The 26,988-nt window shown below is 40.2% G+C and overlaps 1 protein-coding gene across 3 annotated transcripts in view; it reads right to left on the bottom strand.

Annotated features, from left to right (window-relative positions):
* RPGR (retinitis pigmentosa GTPase regulator) overlaps positions 1–26,988 on the bottom strand; it is a 108,155-nt gene that overhangs the window by 57,451 nt on the left and 23,716 nt on the right. For all 3 annotated transcript variants that reach the window (XM_081950050.1, XM_081950051.1, XM_081950052.1), the window contains exons 5-7: positions 25,315–25,473; positions 14,045–14,194; positions 7,080–7,238 (exon numbers count right to left, since the gene is read on the bottom strand). In XM_081950050.1, the coding sequence (XP_081806176.1) occupies positions 7,080–7,238; positions 14,045–14,194; positions 25,315–25,473 (468 nt within the window). The remainder of the gene's footprint in view (positions 1–7,079; positions 7,239–14,044; positions 14,195–25,314; positions 25,474–26,988) is intronic.

Genomic DNA, 26,988 nt, shown 5'->3' with positions numbered 1-26,988 from the left:
CTAGCCCATCCTACTTCCATTGCAAAATGTTTCCAGTTTATCTACATGACAAGGTTTGTCTCATGCAAGAGTAAAAAAGCTACAACTGATCTAGATTGTCATGTACTCCAGCTTTCTTTTCCATTGCAAGTGGATAAACATTATAAGACACCGAAATTTGTTTCCCACAGTAGCCAAAAAGATTCTAGGAATAGCGTGTAAGCAGAATATAACAGCAACAGCATTTAAAATCTGCCTTATCAATGCTGCAGAAATAAAATTCCTTACTTGGGATTCCTGCTTCCCACTTATTGACCTGAGTGTCTTAGGTTACAACTATACCTGGCAGAGGTGAGTTCCTACCAGTTAGGTCCAGTTCGGCCGAATAGGTAGTGAAAATCTGGCATACCTTTCCGAACTGGTAGCAATGGCAGCCTGGCTATGCCCCCGAACCGGTTCCCCTGTCACAACTCGGCCACCCCGCCCCAGCCATTCTCTGCTCTGCAGCTTGCCTGTCTGAAGCGCTGCACTCCTGATCTGTCTGCCAGGTAAGCCTGCGAGTTGTGTCTTAACTAGCTGCCCCCGCCCCCTTCCCTGCGGCCCTGCCATGTTTCCCTGCCTTCTAGGTGTCCCCGGGGCCAGCTTGCGAAGGCAGGCAAGTGGAAGGCAGGGAAGCATAGCAGGACTGCAGGGAAGGGAGCAAACAACCTACTCCCTTCCCCGAGGCCTTGCCATGCTTCCTTGCCTTCCACGTGGCCTTACCAATGGTTCCCATGTCCGCTTGCCTTCTGAGGTCAGTGTCCAGCCCAGCCTGGCCAGGGGTAGTGGGCAACCCTTGGTGGAAACACAGACACTGTGCTGGGGTTGAGAGGAGCGGCAGTGGCGATGCTGCGGGAGGACAAGCGAACATCCCAGGGCTGCTACACATGCACCTGCTCCATTTCTGCAAAGGCAGAGCCACCCCCCACCCCGGCAGTGCGATCCCAAGAGGGGAGGATGCTGCAGAAAAGGCTGCCTTCCACCCAGGCCCACATGCCTCTCATGCCGGCTCTGAGGGACTTTGGGCTCCAAAGCAGCCCAGTGGCTTCCCACCCAGCCACCTGCCTGCTCCTCGGCTGGGTCACCGCTTACCGCCAGCGAAGAAGCGAAGCAAGAGGTGAAAGCCACTGGCAGGTGGGAGGGGCAGCCTCTTACACGGGGAGCAGGCTGCAGCCAACTCTCCTTCCCCTGGAGCGCCAGACTCCACAGCTAAGTTCCCGGAGTAGTGCCGGTGACCGGATGGGCCAATCTGCAAAGAGAGCAGGCAGGTTGCCGGTTGGGAAGCCAGTGGGCTGTTTCAGAGCCCGAAACCCTGCGGAGTCAGCATGAGAGTCCTGCATGACACAGTTCCAGGACAGCAGGATATTCTTTCTTTCGATGGCAGGAGAAGGAAGAAAGTGCTCCAGGAGGTCAGGCAGTGTACATGTGCAGCAGCCGCAGGGCATTTGACTGGTGCCTGCCCTCCTGGAGCACTTTCTTCCTTCTCCTGCTGCCGAAAGAAAGAATATCCCGCCGTCTCAGAACTGCACCATGCTGGGGAGTTCTCCTGCATGGACGCACCTGGTGGCAGCAGCATCAACAACACAGCACACCCTGTCTTCAGGGGTCCATTTCCCCAGCCGGATCAACTGCAGTGGCACCAACGGACAGCGGGATATTCTTTCTTTTGATGGCGGAAGAAGGGAGAAAGTGCTCCAGGAGGTCAGGCGGTGCACATGTGCAGCACTGCCAGGACATCTGCCTACCACCTGCCCTCCTGGAGCACTTTCTTTCTTCTCCCGCTGCCAAAAGAAAGAACATCCCACTGCATTGCTGGTCCTGCACGGTGCAGTTTCGGGATAGTAGAGAGCTAAGGCAAGCTCTTCTGTCACCACCACCAGGCGCGTCCACACAGAACTCCCTGGTGCAGCACAGTTCCAGGATGGCGGAGACCTAAGGCAAGCTCTGCCGCCACTGCCACCGGGCACATCCATGCAGAACTCCCCAGGGAGAGGCAGCTGAAGGCAGCCAAGGGAGACATCTTGCTGCTCAGCACTTCCATCTCCTTTCTCCCCCTTCTGAGACAAAACAGGCCATCAAGCCAAACGTCCCACACTGCTTTCTCGCTCCTGCAGGGGGAGCAGGCAGTCTGGAGCGTGACAGGCCGCGGATGGGTGAGCAGAGCGCAGCGGAGGGGATGGCTGCATTGAGGGGAGGAGGGGAAAACGCAGGGTGAGCGAGCAGGTCAGAGCATGGGCTCACTGAGGTGACCTGGATAGCTTTCCCATCTCCCTAGCAGAAGCTTGGCCTTCTCCTTCCCCTCCCTGATTTCAACCTGGCCACGCCCGCCTTGCCGCATGGCAAGCAGGGTGTGTGTGAGGGGGAGGCATGGACCGTTCGGCGCTGTAGAAGCAGTGGCAGCGGGGAGGGGGCGAATGTGGGGCAAAATGGGAGGTGCCCCACCAGCAGAGGCTCTGCATGGAAGGGGAGGGTGCAGTGGTGGGGAAGACTGGCTGTCCCACATGCCAGCTCTCAGAGGAAGGAGGCAGAGATGCCAGCATGGGGCTCGCTTCCCTTACCGCCCTCTTCTTGCCAGCTGCAGCCTGGGCCCCGTCTGCCCTCCTTAGCTGGGCGGCTGGCTGGGAAAGTGGTGAGGGGGTGAGCGGTGGTGAGTGGTAAGGGATGTAAGCGCCGGGCCAGCATCTCTGCCTTCTTACTCCAAGAGCTGGGAAAAGGAGTGAGGAAAGTGAGGCTTCTTTGCCAGCCTCCCAGCTGGCAAAACAGAAATTTTCAAGGTTCTGTGGGTGTGGCTAGGTGGGGGGGGAGGGCATGTGACTGCATGGGCATGTGCATGAGTGATGGCAAGGTGGATATGCCCACTCAGTCACATGCTTTCCACCTAGCCATGCCCACAGAACAGATAGTAAAAAAAATTGAAACCCACCCTGACACCTGGGCCTGGGATGCTAAGTGATTTGGTCATGTGAGTTGCACTTTATGACTCCATCACCTAGCAACAGCAATCCTGTTCTCAATTATCATCATAACTCAAGGTCTATTTGTATAGAAACTCCTTGTTTAGCAGCTATTGTTTTGTGAATATTTGCAAATATAATGGCAAGTTTAAAACAATTTCTGATCAATGCATATATTTACAACCAATTTATTTTCCAGATCCTTTTTATTCTGCCTCTTATTATTTTTAAAAATAACTCAAGGAGGAGAACATACATAATGCTACTTTCGGTTGGTCCTAAGTAGTGGGCCTTTTCTGGTGTGGAACTGACATAGTAAAATTGTGAAATATGCTATTATTGACAACCCTCCATTTATTATTTTCTTTTTCTGTTTAGCTTTGCTTTTTAGATTTTAATGCTTTTTAAAACAATTATTATATAACAGGTTTAGGTTATAATTGCTTTATATGCATACCGTTTCATAGGATTGCTGTGTGCTGCCCAAAGTAACCATTTGTGAAAAGGATATGAATTTGATTAATAGTTAAATAAATAATATTCCTTTCTCCACCATTTTCTCTACAACAGCAACCTTATGAGGTAGGTTGGGCTAATAGAGAATGACTGGCCAAGGTCACCCAGCTGACTTTCATGCCTAAGGAAGGACTAGAACTTCCAGACTCCTGGTTTCTAGACCAACACCTTAACTAAAGGTAGTCCTTGAGTTATGACAGTTGAGCCCAAAATTTCTGTTGCTAAGTGAAACATGTGTTAAGGGAGATTTGCCCCATTTTACAACTTTCTTGCCACAGTTGTTAAGTGAATCATTGCAGTTCTTAAATTAGTAACACAGTTGTTAAGTGAATCTGGCTTTCCTATTGACTTTGCTTGTCAGAAGGTCACAGAAGCTAATCACATGATCCCGGGACATTGCAATTGTCATAAATTTGAACCAGTTGCCAAGCATCTAAATTTTGATCATGTGACTATGTGCAGATGCTGCAACAGTTGTAAGTGTGAATAACATTCATAAGTCACTTTTTTCAGAACCTTTGTAACTTTGAATGGTCACTAAATGGACTGTTGTAAGTCGAGGACTACTTGTATTACACCAGCAAAAGTCTTCAGGCTGAAACTGATTAAGCTCTGGTCAGTTTAAGGCATCAGCAGATATGTTCAGAGGGTGCTACTAATCATAATTAAGGTCACAAAACTCATCATTGTAACTTTTGAGTTAGCACATTTTACGGAAGCACTGAGCTGTGCAGAAAACTCAGGAAGAGATTGCTTAAGCAATCTATAGAGCCTGAGGCAGTAAAAAGGTGAGAGTGGCACTCTCTCTCTCTCTCTTTCTCCCTCTTTCACCATTTCACTTCTAGGAACTGATTGTGATGTTTAAATGAGGAGAGTATATAGCACCTAAAGCAGGGGTAGATAATTTTAGATCTTCACATGTTGTTGCTTTAATTCTCATCTGTTCTAATCAATACAACTTTTAGGAGGTATGATGGAATTTTCTGGAGAATCAAGTCTTGCCTTTCCCATTTAAAAGTCTCTCTTTGATGTTCAGCTTAAAATCTGTTAAGAGATATTCAAGTACAGGTAGTCCCTGACTTCCGCTTCCGCTGCTGATCGCGACGGGCAGGCTCTGCTCGCCCCGCGCTCTCCTGGTGGGCCCCTCACCGCTTGGGGGGCACAGGACGCCCCGTAGAGGCTCCTGCCGAAGGGGCGGCACCGCGGGGGATCCCCTGAGTCGGCAGCGGCCGGGGGGCCCATATCGCCCTAGGCACCGGGAAGCATGATGGGGAGGCGCTCCGGCGTCTTCGTGAGGAGGCAGCTGGAAGAACGAGCAATCTGAAGGACGCGGTTGCTGTGTGGTGAGGTGGAAACTTTCCCCCCCGTTCCCTTTGTTTGCCTATAAAGAAACTGCCAGCTATTTTTAGAACTGTATTCAACTTGGTTTGGAGAAGCGTGGCTGGAGGGGGAGGGGATTCCCCCCCCCCTCGGACAGGCGGCTATAAACTGTTTTGCTCTCAGCCCTAGAGGAGGAGGGAGGGAGAGAGCCATCTAATGATTCCACGCTTATAACAAAGGCGGATTTTGGATTGTAACTTTACAAATGAGGAGATGATCTGAAAATTTTGGAAACTTTGAAAACTTTCTGTTATGTCCCTTAACTCCGAAGCTGGCAGGGCAAGATGGCACACTTCCGCTGTCTTTATAAACATTGAAAACTGACTCCACCCATAGAACTTCAGGCTTATTGTCTTTGTCTCTGTGACACTCAGACAAATCTCTTGTTGAATTGGATTCCCTGGAACAAAGGATTTTATTACTCTACTGCCAGAAATTGTAATTAGAAAAATCTGCTTGGACCTTTAGTCTCCTGAACTCTCTTGGCGGTTTTTCCTCCTTGATTGATCCTTCTCTGTATTGACTTTGAACTCCTTACTGCTCAACATAATGCCACCTAAAAGACCACCCCCGGGGAAGCCGGGCTTTGCTGTCTCCGCCCCGACATCTACAGCATCCAGTCCTAGTACACAACAGTCTTTATCTTCGCTGATGCAGCCCAAACCTTCTTGAGACGGACTTTCAACAGATGTTTCAACAAATTTTAAAGGGACAGGAGGACGTAAAAAGTCAACTAAAGGAGATGAAAGAAGACCTTAAAGAGAACCAAGACCAGACGAGTAAAAACTCACAGAGACTGGATCTTTTGGAGGGGGGGACGACTGAGATGAGGGGGGAGATGGAAGGGGTGCAGAAGGGGAACAAAGAACATGAGATCCACCAGATGAAAACAGAATTTGAAAGAATGTCCTTTTTTCTTAGATTTCAAAATGTGGTTGAGGCAGATGATGAAGATTTAAGGGACATCATGACAAAGATTTTGGCTGAATACATTCAGAAAGAGAAGCAACAGATGGGGTGGGAACTAGATCTGGTTTATAGAGTAAATTCAGCATATGCTAGAACACACAATGTACCCAGGGAGGTACACATTAAATTTCTTAGAAAGACCACAAGAGATGAGATTTTGAGTGCACAAAGGGGGCAAGCTTTGAAATACCAAGATAGAGAAATAACCATTCTGAAACAGATCCCCAAGAAAGTGAGAGAGAAAAGAAAAAATTATTCACAATTAGCGAAGAAACTTTACCAGAAGGGGGTGTGGTTTAGATGGTTGATGCCTGAAGGCATGCTAATATTCTGGGAGGACACAAGAGTTAAAATCAACACAACCATAGAGGCTCAGGCCTTTATGGGAAAAAATAAAGCACTCCTAGATAAACCTGATGATTCTACAACAGATCTACAGTACACGGGAGGGGCCGGAGCTCTGCTGGCAGGGGGAGAAGGGGCAATACCAAGAAAACTCAGATCACAAAAATGAGTAAGAAAATCTGCTTGATATAAATTGATTGAAACTATTATTTGAATCTATATGCTGACCAAATATTGCTATTTAGTATTGAATTTTGTTTAAATGAATACCATGAGTACGGGGGGAGGGGACACCTTCCACATATTGTAACTGCCAAAATTTGTAACCCTTTCCATTACCCCTTTCCTTTTTATTTCTTTAAAAACCAATAAAACTTTGTTTTTTTTAAAAAAAGTACAGGTAGTCCCTGAATTACAATTATTTGTTTAATGACTGTTCAAAATTATAATCGCACTGAAAAAGTGACTTACAACCTGTTCTTGCACCCACAACTGTCATAACATCCCCCATGGTCACCTGATCAAAAGTTGGACGCTCTGCAACTGGTATATATTTATGACAGTAGCAATCCTGGACTCACATGATCACCATTTATTATACACAGTCAGAATCCCTCTGTGAGGGAGATGGGTGGTTTAAAATGTGAAAAATAAATAACTTTGCAACCTTCCCAGCTGATGTAACAACCATATAATTCATTCAACAATTGCAATGATTCACTTAACAACCACAGCAAAAAAGGTGTACAATTGACCCAAGTCACTTAGCAACCACCTTGCTTAGCAATGGAACTTCCAGTCCCAATTGTGTTTGTAAGTTGAAGATTACTTGTATCATAATTTGTTCAGAGTGATGACTATGAACACTAATTATATACTAGAAAACAACATATATACCTGCTAGTGCTACTGTATGTCCTCCTCCACAGGCAACCTTATTAACTCTACTTGGAATTCCAGAAACAAGCTGTGGGACTCTATTGTTTTTCAGTTGTTCAAGTGACAAACCTAGTTTCCCATTGTCAGACTCCCCAAAAGTATAAAGTTCTCCATCACCTATAGGAAACAAAAGATTAAGATTCATGACACAAAGAGAAAAGAATACTTTATGCAGACTTTCTTTGTTATACTTGTATTATCTTCTGAACTACGCTAACTTCAATGTACATGGAGATTCTCAGTCATCCAGGTCATGGTTGTCCCAAAGCTGCTTTCTTCAAGAGGCAACTGGACTTTCTGGTTTTTCTTTGAAGATGTTTCACTTCTCATCCAATAAACTTTTTCAGCTATGCTAACTTCAACCTTTTCAAAAATAAACCATGTAATGCTAGAATAGAATAGAACAGAAATCTTTATTGGCCAAGTGTGATTGGACACACAAGGAAATTGTTTTTGGTGCATATGCTCAGTGTACATAAAAAAAATATAGCCATCAAGAATCATAAGATACAACACTTAGTGATAGTCATAGGATAATAATAAGCAATCAAATCATACTAGGAAACAATAAAACAATATAAATTGTAAAGATATAAGCAACATGGTTATAGCCATAAGTGGGAAGATATAGGTACTAGAAAGGATGAGAAGAATTAGTAATCCAGTCTTAGTAAATAATTTGACAGTGTTGTAGGAATTAATTGTTTAACAGAATGATGGCATTCAGGAAAAAAATGTCCTTGTGTCTAGTTGTTCTGGTGTGCAGAGCCCTATACCATTGTTTTGAGGGTAAAAGTTGAAACTATTTATGTCCAGGATGTGAGGGGCCTGTAGATATTTTCACAGTCCTCTTTTTGACTCGTGCAGTATACAGGTCCTCAATGGAAGGCAGGTTGGTAGCAATTGTTTTTTCTGCAGTTCTAATTATCTGTTAAAGTCTGTGTCTGTCTTGTTTGGTTGCAGAGTCAAACCAGCAGCTCTTTGGGCAGTTTGAGCTTTCTGAGTTGGTGCAGAAAGAACATTCTTTGTTGTGCTTTTTTGATGATGTTTTTGATGTTAGGAGTCCATTGTAAGCCTTGAGATATAATAGAACCTAGAAGCTTGAAGGACTCTACTGTTGATACTGTGTTGTCTAGTATTGTAAGAGGTGGTAATATAGGAGGGTTTATAATAATAATAATAATAATAATAATAATAATAATAATAATAATAATAATAATAATAATAATAATAATAATAATAATAATAATAATAATAATAATAATAATAATAATAATAATAATAATAATAATAATAATAATAATAATAATAATAATAAATTTGGATTTATTAGCCGCTCCCTTTCCAAGTAGGACTCGGGGCGGCGTACAATGGAGCATAAAACATAAAAAATATATAACAACACCAAACGTACATACATACACAACATACCTACATACATACACGGAGGAGGAAACAGGTTACATCAATAGACAGTTAAAAATCAACTTTAAAATAGCCCCAATTGTAAAAACCCAATAAAAATTAATATTTAAGGACAATTTAAAAACAGTTTCTCCTAAAATCTACCACCATTTCTACAGTTTTGAGTGTACTTAGTTCAAGATTGTTCTGGTTGTACCACAAGGCTAGTTGTTCAACCTCCTGTCTGTATGCAGATTCATCTTTGTCTTAAGTGAGACCAATCACTGTTATATCATCTGCAAACTTCAGTACTTTAAAAGAGGAATCTTTTGAGATGCAGTCATTGATATATAGAGAGAAGTGGAGAGAGCACACAGCCCTGGGGGGCTCCTGTGCTAATTGTACAGGTATCTGATGTGATTTTTGCCTAGCTTCACCTGCTGCTTCCTGTCTGTTAGGAAGCTTATGATCCATCCATACAAATTGAAATAGGGAAGAAAATGGTAAGTGAGCACCTGTCTACCCTAGACGAGTTCAAATCACCAGGACCGGATGGATTACACCCCAGGGTTCTGAAGGAACTGGCAGACGAGATCTCAGAACCACTGAACTATATCTTTCAGAGATCCTGGAACACCGGGGAACTACCAGAGGACTGGAAAAGAGCTGATGTGGTTCCCATCTTCAAAAAAGGGAAAAAATTAGATCCAGGAAACTACAGACCTATCAGCCTGACCTCAATACCAGGAAAGATTCTGGAAAAAATAATCAAGCAACGAATTTGCGAACATCTAGAAGCAAACAAAGTAATAACCAAAAGCCAACATGGATTTGTCAAAAACAGATCATGCCAGACTAATCTTATTGTATTCTTTGATAATGTGACAAAATTAGTGGACCAGAGGAATGCCGTCGATATAGTTTACTTGGACTTCAGTAAGGCTTTTGATAAGGTAGACCATAACCTACTACTAGATAAAGTAGAAGAATGTGGGTTAGACAGCATCACCACCAGATGGATTCGTAACTGGCTGACCAACCGCACTCAGCGTGTAGTTCTGAATGGAACTGCATCTGCATGGAGGGAAGTATGCAGTGGAGTACCCCAAGGCTCTTTTTAGGCCTAGTACTCTTCAACATCTTCATCAATGATTTGGATGAGGGAATAAATGGGGAACTCATCAAATTTGCAGATGACACCAAGCTGGCAGGAATAGCCAACATTCCTGAAGATAGGCTTAAGATACAGAAGGATCTTGACAAACTTGAACGCTGGGCACTATCTAATAAAATGAAATTCAATGGTGAAAAGAGTAAGGTTCTACATTTAGGCAACAAAAATGAAATGCACAGGTACAGTATAGGTGATACCTTGCTTAGTAGTAGTAACTGTGAAAGGGATCTTGGAGTCCTAGTGGACAACCATTTAAATATGAGCCAGCAGTGTGCAGCAGCTGCCAAAAAAGCCAACACAGTCCTAGGCTGCATCAACAGAGGGATAGAATCAAGAGCACGTGAAGTGTTAATACCACTTTATGATGCCTTGGTAAGGCCACACTTGGAATACTGCATTCAGTTCTGGTCGCCACGATGTAAAAAAGATGTGGAGACTCTAGAAAGAGTGCAGAGAAGAGCAACAAAGATGATTAGGGGACTGGAGACTAAAACATATGAAGAACGGTTGCAGGAACTGGGTATGTTTAGCTTAAGAGAAAGAAGGACTAGGAGAGACATGATAGCAGTGTTCCAATATCTCAGAGGTTGCCACAAAGAAGAGGGAGTCAAACTATTCTCCAAGGCACCTGAGGGTAGAACAAGAAGCAATGGGTGGAAACTAATCAAGGAGAGAAGCAACTTAGAACTGAGGAGAAATTTCCTGACAGTTAGAACAATTAATCAGTGGAACAGCTTGCCTCCAGAAGTTGTGAATGCCCCAACACTGGAAGTCTTTAAGAAGATGTTGGATAGCTATTTGTCTGAAACGGTATAGGGTTTCCTGCCTAGGCAGGGGGTTGGACTAGAAGACCTCCAAGGTCCCTTCCAACTCTACTATTGTATTGTACTGTATTGTATCTACAAGTGTGGTCAGGTACGGCTATCTGATTTAGTTTAATTAGAAGATTCCATTAGTCTGGAATGAGGTATTGAATGCTGAGTTGAAGTCTACAAAGAGGACCCTTGCATAGGCCTTTGGAGATTCAAGATGTTGTAGGATGTAGTGCAGAGTCATATTAACAGCATCATCTGTCAATCTATTTGCTTGTTAGGCAAATTGCAAGGAGTGTAACAGCAGATCTGTGATGGTTTTCAGGTTGGGCTAGGACTAGTCTTTCAAAGGGTTTCATAACTACAGATGTTAAAGCAATCGGTCTGAAGTCATTCAGTTCCTTGATGAAGGGTTTCTTCGGCTGAGGTGATAGTAGAGCATTTGAAGCAAGAAGGAACTTAGCATATCTCGAGAGATTTATTAAAGATGCAGGTGAAGATGTAGGCCAGTTGGTCAGCACAAGCTTTTAAGCAAGGAGTTATCTTGTCTGGGCCTGGTGCTTTTCCTGGCTTTTATTTCTGGAATAGACCTTGCACCTCATTTTCTGTAATCATCAGAGGTGGTGGGCCCAATGGAATGGGGTAGGTTGTAGGAGGCTTGGCTGATGTTGGTGTGGAGATGGGTGGCAGTAGTTTTCTCTCAAACCTACAATAAAACACATTCAGGTCATCTGCCAGTTGTTGATTTCCTTTAGCTTGGGAAGAAGGTTTGCTGTAACTGGTAATATTTTTAAGAGTTTTCCACATGTTTGCTGGTTCATTTGTTGAAAAATGATTCCTTAGCTTTCTAAAAGTAGTTTCTTTTTGCTGCTTGGATCTTCCTTATTAATACGTTTCTGGCCTGATTGTACAGGATTCTATCGCCTTTTCTTTTTTTATTGAAACAAAGTTTTTGTTTTGTTTTGTTATATATTTTAACTTCTTTTATAAACAAAGTGTTGCCTGGGTCCCCCCCCCCCTTTCTTCTTCTTCTACTATAAATAGTTCATTTTACATCATATTTTCATTTCACATTTCAGTCATCTTATTTTCTTTCCATATTTTCCAGCTTAACTTTAATTTCTTCTTAATATATAAACAATATCATTATTTGCCTCTCCAAGTTAATCAAATTTTAACTTATAATTTCTATTTATTATTCTGTTTTACTATCAATAACATATATCCTCAAATTTAATTTTATATAGTAAACATTTCACTTAATTATCCACAATTAATAATATTAATCTATTTCCCTCACAACCTATTGACTATATACCATTGGTTATATTTACCAAATTTCATTCTATTCTACTAGTAAATCCTTTTCCTTCTTTCTTCCTTTCAGCCATTTTCTCTTAATCTCTCAGGAACTTCACTTCCCTTATATTCTCTTCTCTTCACCCATTCGCCTAGTTTTTTCTTTTTCTTATTCTTAAAATTTCTATATTTTTTTCTTTCCAATCTTTTTTCTCCTTTTGATTCTATTGTTTTAGTATCTCTCCCCAGTTTCTCCCCCTTCTTTCCCCCCTTATCCCACCTTTGCTATTTAATTTCCTCTTTTTGGGGGCCACTTCCCTCTTGTCTCCTTTGGTATGTAACTGTAATTCGCAGTACAATCATCTAAGTATTTTTCTATTTCAATCTCTTTTTCTTCTATGGTATCTTCTCATTTTTCATTTAGTCCATTTTCTTTCTCCTTTTCTCCTTCTCCTTGTTCTAGATGTTCCCTCTATGTTTCCACTTTTTTTTCCCATTTAGAGTTTCACATGCATTTTCTAACATAGCAAATAGTTCATTATACATCCAAAATTCCATAGTATCTGCTTAATTAATTTAACAAATTGTTTAAACTTTTTCTGTTACATCATATTTACTTAAACTAAAAGTTCTTTTTTCCTTTCTTATTTCCAATTTCTAAAGTCCAATTCCACTTTTATTTTGCTTTTTCTCTTCCGCCAAAATAGTAAGTCCAATCCACAGCACTGTTACAAAAACAAATCCTCTTTGTTGTTTCTCACCAAAGTGTCTTTATCTTGCTACAGTCAAGGTCAGGTTACAGCTGTACTTTCCTCTGTTATTTTCTATTAAGTCTTGTAGTATCTTCTCACCAGTAGATGTCTCTCTCCCTGCCCAATGGGTTCTAGTCCGCTATCTGTCAAAAGCTGTCAAAATCCGTATTTATTCCATAAAAAATAGAAAAAGGTAGAAAAAGAAAGGAACCCCCCCCCCGAGTTCTTTTATTATTTTTAATGATTCCAAGTCCAAATTTGGAGATTAAAAATCTTCTAGGGCTTTCCGTTTTAGTCTCCGCCCTTTCTTTTTTCCTCTATTAAATCCCCCGTCTGCCAGATAGCCGCTAATTTCCTTTCCGGGTAACTTTTTTAATCCAATTGCAAAATTTCTTTACCTTGGGTTGATCACTCTTTCACCCAGGTCCAACACTTTGTTCCAGCACTGCTCCTGCTCAAATAGCTTGGTCCGGTTGCCCCAACTTTGAAGCGGCTATTTGTGCGGCCGCTTCCACTGTCAGTTTGAAGAACTTTATCTCGGACCTTTCGAGGAACTGCCGGTTCCTCTTTGGTCATTGATATGTTTCTTCTTTTTCACCTGTTCCTCCAGAATGGTTCTAACCCGAAGGTCCATGGATTGTCTGGTTGGGTTTTCACGGAGCCCGTCAGAGCTCTGCTATTTCCCAACTGTTCCCGTTGTGGTGCTTCTGGCTTCTCGATTCTATCGCCTTTTCTGTAGGCTTCCTCTTTGGTACAACACAGCTCCTTAAGTTTAGCAGTGAGCCAAGGTTTATTGTTACTATATATTCGAAAGTTTCTGGTCGGCACACAAAAACTGACATTTGATGTTACAATATATATGAGTTCAATCAAATCTGCAGCGGTATCTTCAAATACATTCCAATCAGTGCAGTGAAGGCAAGCCTGTAGCTTTAGCTTTGCTAAAGAACAATTCTTTCATTAGGGAGATCAACAGACAGAAATTTGCCAACAGCAAGAAGCCATGACACTATGGAAATACCTGGAAACTCTGTAAATGTGATTCTTCCCACAGCTATTGCCAAATTCTGAAGCAGAATATCAGGGGAGCAGTGGGGGAGGAGGGGCAATGTACAATATTAGCTTTTGGTCTTTTAGATCCAAGGATTTTTTTAAATTTCTTGAATGAGCTCAAAATCAGATTTCCTATTATTTTCTAGAGTTTGCATTAATAATCCCCTATCTGTGAAACTACAGAGGATATTAAAAAAAATAATCTAGGTAGCAGAGATGCAAAAAAGACTGCTTTTTGGTCCTGATTATCATAATTAGGACTTTGTAAATGGTAGAAAATTATTATCATTACTCCTCCCTCTTAGCCCATTTAAGACTGCTCTAAAAGTGGTTGATATACCACTAAATCAGCACCATATAGCACGGCAAATACAGAATTTCAAGCCACAGAACTGAACTTTGAACATACATAAGTAATTTTACACTTACATGTTATTAAGGCAGAATGATAATATCCACAAGAGATCCAGAAAACAGGTTTCCCAACATCCACTTGATGAGGAACACATGCATTAGCTTCATTGCCCAAGCCTATTTGGCCTTCAGAGTTGTCTCCCCACATAAAAAGTTGTCCATCCTCTTAAAAATAAGAAAGATTATTATTGTAAAAAAAAAAACACAAATTATTTAAAGAAGCAAAGTCTAAGGAAATGAGGCTATGGAGACTAGAGAAGAAACTTGTGGTATAGAGGGATAGAAAAGGTTCAGAAACAATAGAAGTTCCCAGTTTATGTATTATCTCATAGTCAGTGAGTTACATTTGAAAGATAACTGCAAATTGTTTTCCATCTCTGAAATTATTTCTCTCTTACATCAGTCAAAACTTAAATGAATTTTACCAAAAAAGGATACAATATTTAGAAGCATTTCTCTTATAACTAAAACACTGGGATGGTCACTTCATTAAGTTACTTATAATCTTGTGAAGATCCTACTACATACTACATAGTAGTATTGGAATACTCATACTGCTTTATGTGTGTCAGGAAAAAGAGTTCATTCAGCTTGGAAAACACTTTAAATGATTTGTTGTTATTGTTGTTATTTGCATTTTAAAAGCCAGGTCAACACTTAAAGCAGAGATACATTTGTTAGCATACACAAATTATGCTAACATTATTGCTTCACATGCATAATTCAGTGACATCTTCTATATTATAGCAGGGTACAGTATTAGGGTTACACAGTGTCACACAGATTTAGGTGTGCTCATTACAGATAATTCCAAAATAAGTAAACAGTGTGTCTAGGCAGCTGTGAAGGCAAACAAAATCCCAGCAGGAAAAAGGAAATTTGAATCCCGCTATAAAGGACTTTAGTCAGACCCCATTTAGAATACTGTGTTCAGTTCTGGAGATTCATTTAAGAATCTCCAGAATAAGATTGAGTGAATACAGAGACAGGCAACAAAAATGGTGTAAGGTTTGGGGCAGGAAGGCAGCTGACCTCGAGACGAAGGGATGCAGATGAGTGGCAGCTCCGTGAAGTCCCACTGATTTCTTCGAGTCCGGGGGACCTATGGGGCCAAAAGTCACCCTGTAGGGGTGATGGAGGTGGAGGGGATGTTTTGGTGGTCGCAAGGAGAGTGCAGTCTCCTCAACTGACCCGAAGAAAACCCCTTGAACCGGCAGAGGAGAAGATGGCTATTTTGGCTGAACCAAAGTCATGAAGGCAGCTGAAACGGAAGCGAAGAAAGGAAAGATCTGGGAACTGTGTGCTCAGTCTGGGTACTAGGAATTCTTCTAACTTTTGTTGTGGAATTATCCCTAAAGCACCCCCTTTGGAAAATGGGACTCAACGGAGGTAAATAGTGGCGACTAAAGACCTAGAGCTACTGTCAGGTTTGGTAAAGAAAGAAATCATAGTTAGAAGTAACTTTAAAAATAAAAGACAGACAAAATTGGTTAGCCCTTTAAAAATTAAATTGTTTCAAAATTCTGGATTATACTCTTACTACCACCTTGACTTGAAGAACTTTGGGAAAGTATCGGAAAATATTTGTATTCAGAGACATTTTATTTGCAGCAAAAAGAGGAGGAAAAAAAGTAATAGCGATATCTGCTGGCTGAGGAAGGCAATATAGAGTTGGAAAAAGTAGATGAAGAGAAAGCTGTTATGACGAAGGTAGATTGGCTGGAATACACTAAACACCTGCAACTAATTATGTTGGTTTTTGGAGACAGACTGTGAAGATATTCTTAGAACCTTGAGGATTATAAATATGTTGGATAGTGTGTGAGTGTGAAACAGCTTGGGGTTCTGAACAAAGTGGAGACTGTTAAGGGACTAATTAATAGTGATTGTCTGAACTGCTCTAATATTGGCTATCTTGGTTCGATATAACTGGGACATTGGGATCTAAGATTACTGATTAAAATTTTAAATTTATTAAAATAAAGTAAAATGGGACTGCAGGGGAAATAAATGTCTTATTAAAAGAAATATTATTGACCCTCCAAGGTATGCAGAAATGATGACAAGGAGCCATAGGTGAAGGAATGAGAGGTAACCTTACGTAAAGACATGCGTAGGAAGCTACCATGATCTCAGTAGCTGGTTATCTTGGATACCTACAAGCTCACTAATTAGCAGAACCAGATGTGGGAATAAAGGAAAGGTTACACACAGACATACACATTACAGCCATGATCTAAGTAGCCGGTTATTTTTGTGCCTATTATCTCACTGAGCAAAGACAGGCCGTATCAAGGAGTTAACCTTGGCCTGAATAGCATTCTGGTTTCACTAGGGAAAAATGGGGGAGTAAAGCAAAAACAATATATTGTTGCTCTGTGCTTTGCTTGTTAAAACTGTATAAAAGCCAAATAAACTCTGCGAAGGCAGACAGACATTTTTGACACCACTGCTTGACGGATTTCTGAAAACCTACATCTGGTGCCGAAACCTGGGACTTCTCGCACCCTTCAGGAACAAAGACACCCTTCGGAACCAAAGACACCTTTCGGGGGAGCAACAGCCAACATACTTACCTCCTGTCTGGAACAGACCCCAAAGCGTGCTTCTCCTTACGAGATCTCTCAGAGGTAAATATGGGTTGCAATCTGTCTCACCAGCAGCAAAAACATGTTCAAGAACTTAAATTCTTGTTACAGAAGTCATGTGTTACCACACCTGAGGCAGAAATAAGGAAGCTAGTTGGTGAGACAGGGAAACATTGTTTTTGGTACTCCGAACGAGGAACACTTCATTTATGTGACTGGGAAAAAATAGGGCAAACTTTACATCTTGAACCCAGAGCCCCAGTAGAGATCTTACAACTATGCTTTCAGTGCCATCATGTAGTGGAAAAATTTGGCTCTAAAGTTTTGGTGGAACAACAATTGACCACAGAGCCTTCACCTGATTATGATCAGGTAAAAATTCTTCCCCCAAAATCATCTTTAATTGGTCTTTCAGCTCCTCATGGAGAGGTTAATTCTTCTGCTTCTCCACGGTCAGAGGAACAATTGGGAAAAGAGGAGGGGAAGAAAGAAGATATGTTTTCTGTCTGTCCACCAAAATTGATTCCACAAGATCATGAAGTAATTGGCTTAAAGGATTGCTTTTCTTCTATCTTTCTTTGCCCCGCTTTGCAGGAAAAGTTTGACTGTACTGCTGTTCAGGAAAAGTCAGTTTTCTTTGTGCCTGCCGTTTCCCTCCCCCTACCTTCCCCTCTTCAGGAAGAGTCTGTGCCAGTTTATGGCAAGCCTCAGCAGCCCTTCTATAATATCAGGCAAAAGGCTACTGAACCGTATCCTGGTTTTCTTAACAGATTGCAGGATGCTTTAAAACAACAAATAGATAATTCTGAAGCTCAGATGAAGTTGTTGATGAAATTAGCAAAGGAGAATGCTACTTCCAAATGGCAGAGAGCAATTACTGGTCTTGGGAACGATCCTGATTTGGTAGATATGATTAAAGTGTGTCAGGATATAGGAACATTTTGTCGAACTAATTTGGAATTTCAAAATCCAAGGAGGGTTATGTCTGCAACCTCCCACAGCCTTTTCCATCAAGGAGTGAAGCTAAAAGCAAAATGTCCAAAGTTATTTCGTTAGTTGATTTATACATTTACTTAGTCCTTTTTTGATTCAGATTTATGTTGCAGAATTGAATCCTTTTCGTAAGCATTATCCATTGGCTTTGGTAAATCAATATATGGATGATATTTTAATTGGAGCCCCAAAGATACAACCAAATTGGCTTTCAGAAATAAAAAATGATTTAAGTGTTTATGAATTGCAGATTGCTCCAGAAAAAGTATAACTTCATGAAATGTTACAATCTTTTTTGCTCCAGTTTTTCTTTGTTTAAATCTATACAAAAGTATTTTGCTAATTAATTTATGGCAGTTGTTGGGGACCTTTACTTGGGTTCGTCTGTAATTTTTTCTGCTGGTATATATATACTTAAAGTTCTTTATTTGATTTATTGACCAAAGGAAAACAGTCAGGTGATTTCATTGCAATGTTTTTCTTTTCCGCAGCCCTTGCCACAGTTGAAAAGATTAATGAGATTTTAAGCATTCTGTTTGTGAATCGTATAAATTGTCAGCTAACTTTTTGATGTTTTTTAAGACAAAAAGATCCCTTTTAAAATGTTTTTTCTAGGCCGCTGCTGAATCGATGGCCTTGGGATGTAGAAATTGGACTGATTTAATTCATATTATTTTTCCTATTCCAAAATCTGATTTTCAATTTTATTTTCAGAATAACTTATCTCTTCAGTGTGCTTTAACTGCCTACGTGGGCTGTATTTCATATCATTTGCCTAAAGATCTTCGGCTTGAGTGTTTAATGACTTTTCTTTTCCTATTCGTCTATTATTTTCATTTCTCTGCTTTCGCAACACTGTTTTTCAGGTGCAGGGTGAACGAGAGGAGAGATTGCTTATAAGGACTCTCATGAAAGTTTCCTACCCTGCAATACAGTTGTTCCTGCAACACTTAAAATTGTTTGTTGCTATTTTAGCTTTTCACATCTTTTCTCAACAAGCTTTTAAACTACATTTCTGACTTTCATTATGTGTGTCAACTTATTTTTGATTTTCCAGGTGCTTACATCATACCCAGGATGGATTCTAATCTTATGGCTTTGTTTTTAACTTTGTAGCAACTATTATAAGACTGAAAGCATTTATATTTTGTTTCTCACATACGCAATCATTTGTTTTTTTCCAGGACCTTTTTTCTTAAAGCAACAGGTATGCAACTCAGATGCAGCTGTTCATGTTTTGCCTATTTTTTTTCCAGATTCATTTTTTGATTACTTTTTTTTTCATCAGAATGCCAGAGGGCTGGCACAAGCATGCCATATTCCACTCAACCAGGCCAAGCAGATTGTTTCATCTTGCCCCCAGTGTTCTGGGGCACCCCCTCTGGGGACATGGAAGTTAATCCCTGTGGTTTGGCCTCTAATCAACTATGGCAAATGGATGCCATCTATGTCCCTCTCTGGCTCCTTGGAAGTATATTCATGTTTTTATTGTTACCTATTCAGGAGTGTTTTGGCCACATCTTAACAAAGGGAAACAGTTAATCATGTTATTTCTCATCTTTTTTCAGCCATTACTGCCTTGGGCAAACCTTTCTTTTTAAAGACTGATAATGGCCTGACCTATTTTTCATTGGCCTTTTTGCAATTTTGTACAAATTGGAACATTGTTTAAATTTGGGGGCTTCCTTACAATTCCACAGGTCAAGCTATTGTGGAATGTGTGAATTGGTCTTTTAAGGACAGTTTTCTCAAACAAATAAAAAAGGAGGGATCTCAGGTACCTAACAATTTGGCGTACCACAATTTGGCTAATTTGGCGTGGGTAACATAACAGGTTAAAAAAGTAACCTTCTAGGGGGATGAGGATATGCTGTACTTGCTTCTACAGGTTCTTGTGGATTCCAGTACATTGTGTTCGTCCAGCTAAGAATATCGTGGTACCAGTTCCCAAATCCAATTCTAAAGATGACCAAAGTGACTTTACAGATGGCACAGCGGCCAATACAATCTTGTTGGACCAGCTGTCCAGTGATGTGAAAAACCTGACCACCAAAGCGCAAGCAGTGCTGCAACGATATATGGAACATATGCTAGAGAACTTATGCGCTGCCATTTTTGCCAATTCCTTAGTCATCATTTGTTTATGTTTGTTCATTGCTTCTCTTTATCGATAGCTGCTGTCATCTCACCCAAAAACTCATTTGAACAGAGACTGAAGAAAAATCTATGGGTGCAGCTAGCTAACATCACACACACTGATGTCTCTTGCTTATCTGAATTGTACAAGGAACATTTGTTTTCTACATGCTTGGTTCCTGTTTGAATCCTGTCTGCAGTAATTCAACACTTCACTGGTTTGATGAAAACTTTAACTATAAGACTATAACTAGTTAGGGATTGATTGCCTATGATCCTCCTCTTGATGCAATTGCTTTGTATACTCTGATAGTCGCAGTTCCTGAGAATACAATGTGTGTAAAAGAAGTTAACTGTACATCTTCAAGTAAAAAAACTTCACTGTCTTCGTATTAGTTCACCTGCTTTAAATGGTACAGCTTTGAGGAAATTTCCTTTCACTTTGCTTATGTTTGGCTCCTGCAAGGATGGTTTTTACATATGGTCAAGAAACTTTGAATTACATTCCTGCTAATATTAGTGAAGCACAATGTTGCTTTAGCTAGTAAATTCTTGTGTTGCTTTCCAAACAGCAACTTCAGACATCACTTGTGACTCTTGAGATAGCTTTGCTTAATAAAGTAGAATATGTAGCATTGGCTATATTTATAGTGGGTATCCCAGCGCTTATTGCTTGCACTCATTTTAATATTAATGCTGTTGTATGTAATAGGGTAAAAACAATTAATGCTACCTTTTAAGCTATTTTAGTAATTAATGTGTTGTTTTAATCTTTTAGATGAATCCAGAAGTATCCAGCACCAGCTCAATATTTTACACAATTTGGCCTCTGATTTGAAAATTGATATTTTAGGATCCTGGTGGGAAAGCTTTTAGGCTTGGTTGCCCTCAGGTCTGTTGGGAAATGTTCTAAGTTATTTAGTCATCATTTGTGCAATTTTAATTGGTGGGTGCTGTTTTATTCAGTTCCTTCCCTCCCTTTGCAAAACATATGTATTACAGCTTTTTGCCCTAAACCCTCTCCTGCATTGACTCAGAGTCAAGTATGTATGCCCTGTATAAACAATTGCAAGGATGTTCCTTTTTTTATTATGATTCTTTTACTAGCCCCTCCTACGATGCCTTGTCAAACAAAACAAAAAAGAGTGAGATGAAGGAATGAGAGGTAACCTTACGTAAAGACATGTGTAGGAAGCTACCATGATCTCAGTAGCTGGTTATCTTGGATACCTACAAGCTCACCTAATTAGCAGAACCAGATGTGGGAATAAAGGAAAGGTTACACACAGACATACGCATTACAGCCATGATCTAAGTAGCCGGTTATCTTTGTGCCTATTATCTCACTGAGCAAAGACAGACCATATTAAGGAGTTAACACACACAGCTCGCACAGAGAGGGACTCCTCCAGGTGCCGTCCACCAGACAATGTCGGGGGGCGGCGTCTAGGAGTAGAGCCTTCTCTGTTGCGGGCCCAGCCCTGTGGAATGACCTTCCCCCGGATATTAGGACTACCTCTGACCTCCGCGCCTTCCGGATAAAGCTCAAGACGCACCTATTTCAAGTAGGTGGCCTGGCTCAACCATAGTTCGTTCACACTGCTCCTGACGGGTTTTGTAATTTTTGTGACTTTTAGACTTTTATTAGGGGATTTTAAACTATGTTTTAACTGTCTTTTCTTATCTTCATACCTCCTCCATGTACGCGTGTTCGTTTATTCTGTGTGTGTATTGTCCATATTGTTTTTTATGTGTTTTATTGTATGCCGCCCCGAGTCCTTCGGGAGAGGGTGCGGCTAAGAAATAAATTTATTATTATTATTATTATTATTATTATTATTATTATTATTATTATTATTATTATTATTATTATTATTATTATTATTATTATTATTATTATTATTATTATTATTATTAACCTTGGTCTGAATAGCATTCTGGTTTCACTAGGGAAAAATGGGGGAGTAAAGCAAAAACAATATATTGTTGCTCTGTGCTTTGCTTGTTAAAACTGTATAAAAGCCAAATAAACTCTGCGAAGGCAGACAGACATTTTTGACACCACTGCTTGACGGATTTCTGAAAACCAACAATAGGGAGATAAAAGGATTGATACATAATGTAGGTATGAGACCAGAAAACTATAGCCAAAAGACATTAAACAACAAACAGGAAACTCAGGAAACAGAAAATAAAATAGAACAGAGGAAAGGTCTGGGGAGGGGAGGGGAAATGACAAATGATACAAAAAGATAAAAAAGAAGAGAAAGTCAAAGCTGAAGCAGAAATGGTGAATTACACTTTAAGAGATGAAACGTTGGAAGGGGAGACACAGAAAAACACCCTGAAGGGGGGAAAATATCACTGTAGGGTGTACTGAAGATTCAAAAGAGAGAAGAAGCGACAGAGATAGAAGAAATACTGAGATTAAACACAAACAAGGTAAGAAGATGCAAGATCCCATGGGAGGTGTGGGAGATGTGCCAAAGAATCAACAAGAGTTGAGAGGCGGAAACAGGCAAGAGATGAGGGATATATGGAGCATTTATCCTGTTTAATACAGGAGCTATACTATTAAGAAATAGTATAAAGATACAAATTAAAAATGGAGGGAAGTTCACTTTTTTGATTTGGGAACTATTCTATTAACGGGTAGAAAATAGCAGTAGAAGTTAGAAATCTGGATATGTGAACAAAGATGTGTAATAGATTAATGAACATCAAATATATATATATATATATATATATATATATATATATATATATATGTATATATGTATATATGTATATATGTATATATGTATATATGTATATATGTATATATGTATATATGTATATATGTATATATGTATATATGTATATATGTATATATGTATATATGTATATATGTATATATGTATATATGTATATATGTATATATGTATATATGTATATATGTATATATGTATATATGTATATATGTATATATGTATATATGTATATATGTATATATGTATATATGTATATATGTATATATGTATATATGTATATATGTATATATGTATATATGTATATATGTATATATGTATATATGTATATATGTATATATGTATATATGTATATATGTATATATGTATATATGTATATATATATATTACTTACTCTCTGGAAAAAAATACTGTGCAGGTAAGACATCCCTAGCACCACTCAGTGTGTGTGTGTCTGTGTGTATGTCTGTGTGTCTCTGTGTGTGTCTGTTCCAGCATAACTCTGGAAGGCCTCGAACAATTTCAACCAAATTTGCCACACAGATGACTTACACTCTGGAAAAAAATACTGTGGGGGTAAGTCACCCCTGGCATGCGTGCATGCATGCGTGTGTGTTCCAGCATAATTCTAGAACGCCTCAAGCAATTTTAACCAAACTTGGTACACAAATGACTTACTCTCTGGAAAACAAATTCTGTGGGGTAAGACATCCTAACATCCTTCATTCGTTCATATGTGTGTGCGTGTGCGCGCACGCGCACGTGTGTGTGTGTGTTTTCCAGCATAACTCTGAAACGCCTCAAGCAATTTTAACCAAACTTGCTACACAGATAACTTACAATCTGGAAAAAGATACTGTGGCTAATACACCCCTCACACCCCTTGGCGTGTGTCTGTGTGTATTCCAGCACAATTCTGGAATGCCTGGGCCACTGAAATGAAAAGGAATGATAGTGTCAAATCACAGTACTTTTCACAGTGATTCAAGTTCTGTTATGATACAGCCTGTTGTGCCTTAAAATGGCTTCTATTGTACAGCACAATGGAGTTGCCATGGTAACAGCTTCACAGTACTCCACAAGGGGACTCCCTCTGGTAAGGGGAACTGATTGTTAAAAAACAAACAAACAAACAAAAAACAAAGAAACAAGCAAAGAAAACCAAAGGCCCTCAACTTCAAACAAAGAAGGCAAGTTGTTGGGGAAGGTGCCTGCTAATGCAGATAATCACTTCAAAGGCTGTTCCCTGTAGAATTTTTCCCAGGCTCTTGACCAGGGCAATTAACTCTCTAATTCTCACCACAGTGAACGATGGTTTTTCCTGTCTAATACAGGATTCGGATAAATAAATACCCGGGCAATGCCGGGTCATCAGCTAGTAATTAAGATAAGTAAACCTTAAGAGTTATTTGGAGGTGAAATGGCTATAAATGTTATGTCTACTTGATGTTTATGGATGTTTGATATTAAAAGATTATAGATAAAATTGAACAGATGGCCTAATCAAACAATGTAAAATTCTTAATAAGGATAAATGAAAAGGTGAATAGATATTGAGAATAATAGGTATTGAGAATAATAGTTACAACTACTGTGTGTATAAGATTTATTATTGGTATTCAATAGAGAATGTAGAGATTGTACCCAGACTGTATACTTATTGTGAAAATAGAAATCCTATACATAACCAGGAAAATTGTACAATAAAAAGTAATACAAAAAATGCTATAAGGTTTGAGATATAAAACATATCAGGAGAGACTGGAAGAACTGAATATGTACAGCCTGGAACAGGGGTCCCCAACCCCCGGGTTACAGCCCAGGACCAGGATGCGGCCTGTTTGGAAACAGACTGTGCAAACAGAAGGCAAGTGGCCATTGCAGCTCCACTTGCCAAAGCTGCAAATGAAGCTGCACATATGAGTGCACTCACCCGCTGCTCACAAGAAAACAACTTCTTTCTTCCAGCCCCCCCCCCCCCCATCACCTGTCTGCAGAGCTGGAAAGGTTGGAGACCGCTGGCCTGGAGGACAGAAGGAAAGGGGGGGTGCATGATTGAAGCCTTTAAATGTGTTAAGGGATTGAATAAGTTCTAGAGGGCAGTATTTTCAATATTAAGCTAAAATCAAGAACATGGTGGCATAACTTCAAACTGATAGGAAGTTCAAAAGTAATATTTGAAAGTATTACTTCATAGAAAGAATAATGGAAATTCAGAATCAATTTCCACCAGAAGTAGTGGGTCAATCACCAGTAACTGAGTTTAAACATGCTTCCATCATCCAACAAAAAATTAAAATCAAATTAAAAACAAGGAAAAAAACTCAAACTGCAGGCACAATGGGCCATTAGGTTTTTTTTTTCTGCTGTCAGTTTTCTGTTTCTCAGTATTTATGGACATTATTTACAAAACTGTAAGGATGCTTTAGACTCCACTACAATATGCCTTGATAACCTGCAATGACCTTACTTCTGTCCAAGCTGGAAGGAAAATGAATTGTTTGCTTATATCCAAATTACCATTTTTTAAGAACTTGTTTATTTAGTCATTGTTTAAGTTTTAGTGATCAAATTCAGGTTATAAGCATATAAATACAATCTAATAATAGCATTTTAAAGAACTTTATAAGCTTAAGGAAGCTTATAAAATGCTACTTTCTGCACTTACTGTCTGTATTTTGCATCCTATTTTGTGGGGGGAAAATGCCCTTCGATAGACTAAATATTTTTGGTTTCCATAAAACCCTAATGGAAAAATACTTAAACTTTCAACTAACTTCCTCTTCAGCATAACTTTCATATAAGTCACTACTGGGCTCACCAGTTAATGCTGCTGATGTGTAGGATCCAGCTGCTAACTGTTTGATCTTGTGCTGACTGGTAAAATAATTAACTAGATGAAATGCACTTCTTTCTTCTGTGCCTTCTAATCCCAGTTGTCCTTCACTGTTACAACCAGTGGCATACAGGTTCCCTTTTTCTGTGTAGAAAAAAGCACAACCAAAATAAGCACACTTCACTTGAAACACCAGGAAAAAAAGCAATTCAAATAAAGAACATATTACACAGTCTCATGTTGTCTTTAAGATTAATCATTAATGGTTACCTACAGAAGTCACTGTCTACAGGTTAACCCTTTTTAAAGAATTACTGACTACATAGTGGAATTTGACTATGCAAACTAGAATCACAAAAACAGAAGGGACCATTTAAACCTCAGGCCCAGCACTTAGCTCAGTGCAGAAACACAAATTAAAATATTCCAGAGAAAGGCTGTATTAAGGCTAAGAACTATAAAGTGGCTGTCTAACCATTGTAACTAATTCAAAACAGGAGAGCCTGTTACTCCTCTGGATCATGCATCCGTTACAAGACTTTCCTCATGTCTGGAATCTACATTTTTAAAACAGGAGTGATTTCATTCATTACATTTCCTTCATTCCCAATTGGGAGGTAGGGAAAGGGAATATGTTTGGAATTTTAAAAAGCTTAAAACATAAGGATTCAATCAATAGTTTTTCCATGTATATACATTCTACTTGTAAATATGAATATATGTTATCTAAAACTTCTACAGAGGAATTATTGAGTCTGTCATCTGCACCTATATAATTGTCTGGTGTGATTCTGCAACTCAACAAGACAGACACAGACTTCAGAGGATAATCAGAACTGCAGAAAAAACAATTGCTACCCACCTGCCTTCCATTGAGGACCTGTACACTGCACAAGTCAAAAAGAGGGCCGTGAAAATATTTACAGACCCCTCGCATCCTGGACATAAATTGTTTCAACTCCTACCCTCAAAACGATGCTACAGAGCACTGCACACTAAGAAAACTAGACACAAGAACAGTTTATCCCTGAACACCATCACTCTGCTAAATAAATAATTCCCTCACCACTGTCAAACCATTCACTAAGGCTGCATTACTATTACTATTAGTCTTCTCATTGTTCCTATCGCACTTTAAGCGCTCCGAAAGCTTCAGGGACCGTCCGGAGGCTTTCCTGACGCCTTCGGAGCGCTCAAAACGACCCTCCGAGCAAACCGGAAGTCACTTCCGGTTTGCTCGGAGGATCGTTTTGAGCGCTCCGAAGGCTTCAGGGACTGTCCGGAGGCTTCCCTGATGCCTCCGGAGGGTGTCCGGGGGGGCGGGGGAGGCTGTTTTCGCCCTCCCCAGGTTCCTATAAAGCCTCTAGAGCCTGGGGAAGGCGAAAAATGGCTTTAAAAAAGGGTGAACTCACCTGGCCAGCGTGAGCATGCGTGCTGGCCAGCTGACAGGACAGCGCCTCGCCTGCCCTGACAAATGGCTCCACGTGCCACCTGTGGCACGCATGCCATAGGTTCGCCATCACTGCTTTATAGTCTTACAATATAATAAGAAAAATATGGCCAAATTCATATGCAGTTCAGAAAAGTCAACGTGAAGGCTTTTATCATCTTAACAAGGGCATTAGAATAGAGGCAAGACAAGCTTCTCTTGGATGGAAA

The sequence above is a fragment of the Natrix helvetica genome, assembly GCF_964273705.1.
Source record: "Natrix helvetica genome assembly, chromosome: 4".
NCBI lineage: Eukaryota > Metazoa > Chordata > Lepidosauria > Squamata > Natricidae > Natrix > Natrix helvetica.
Note: the sequence above shows the minus strand (reverse complement) of the source record. Positions and strands in the feature narration are given on the sequence as shown.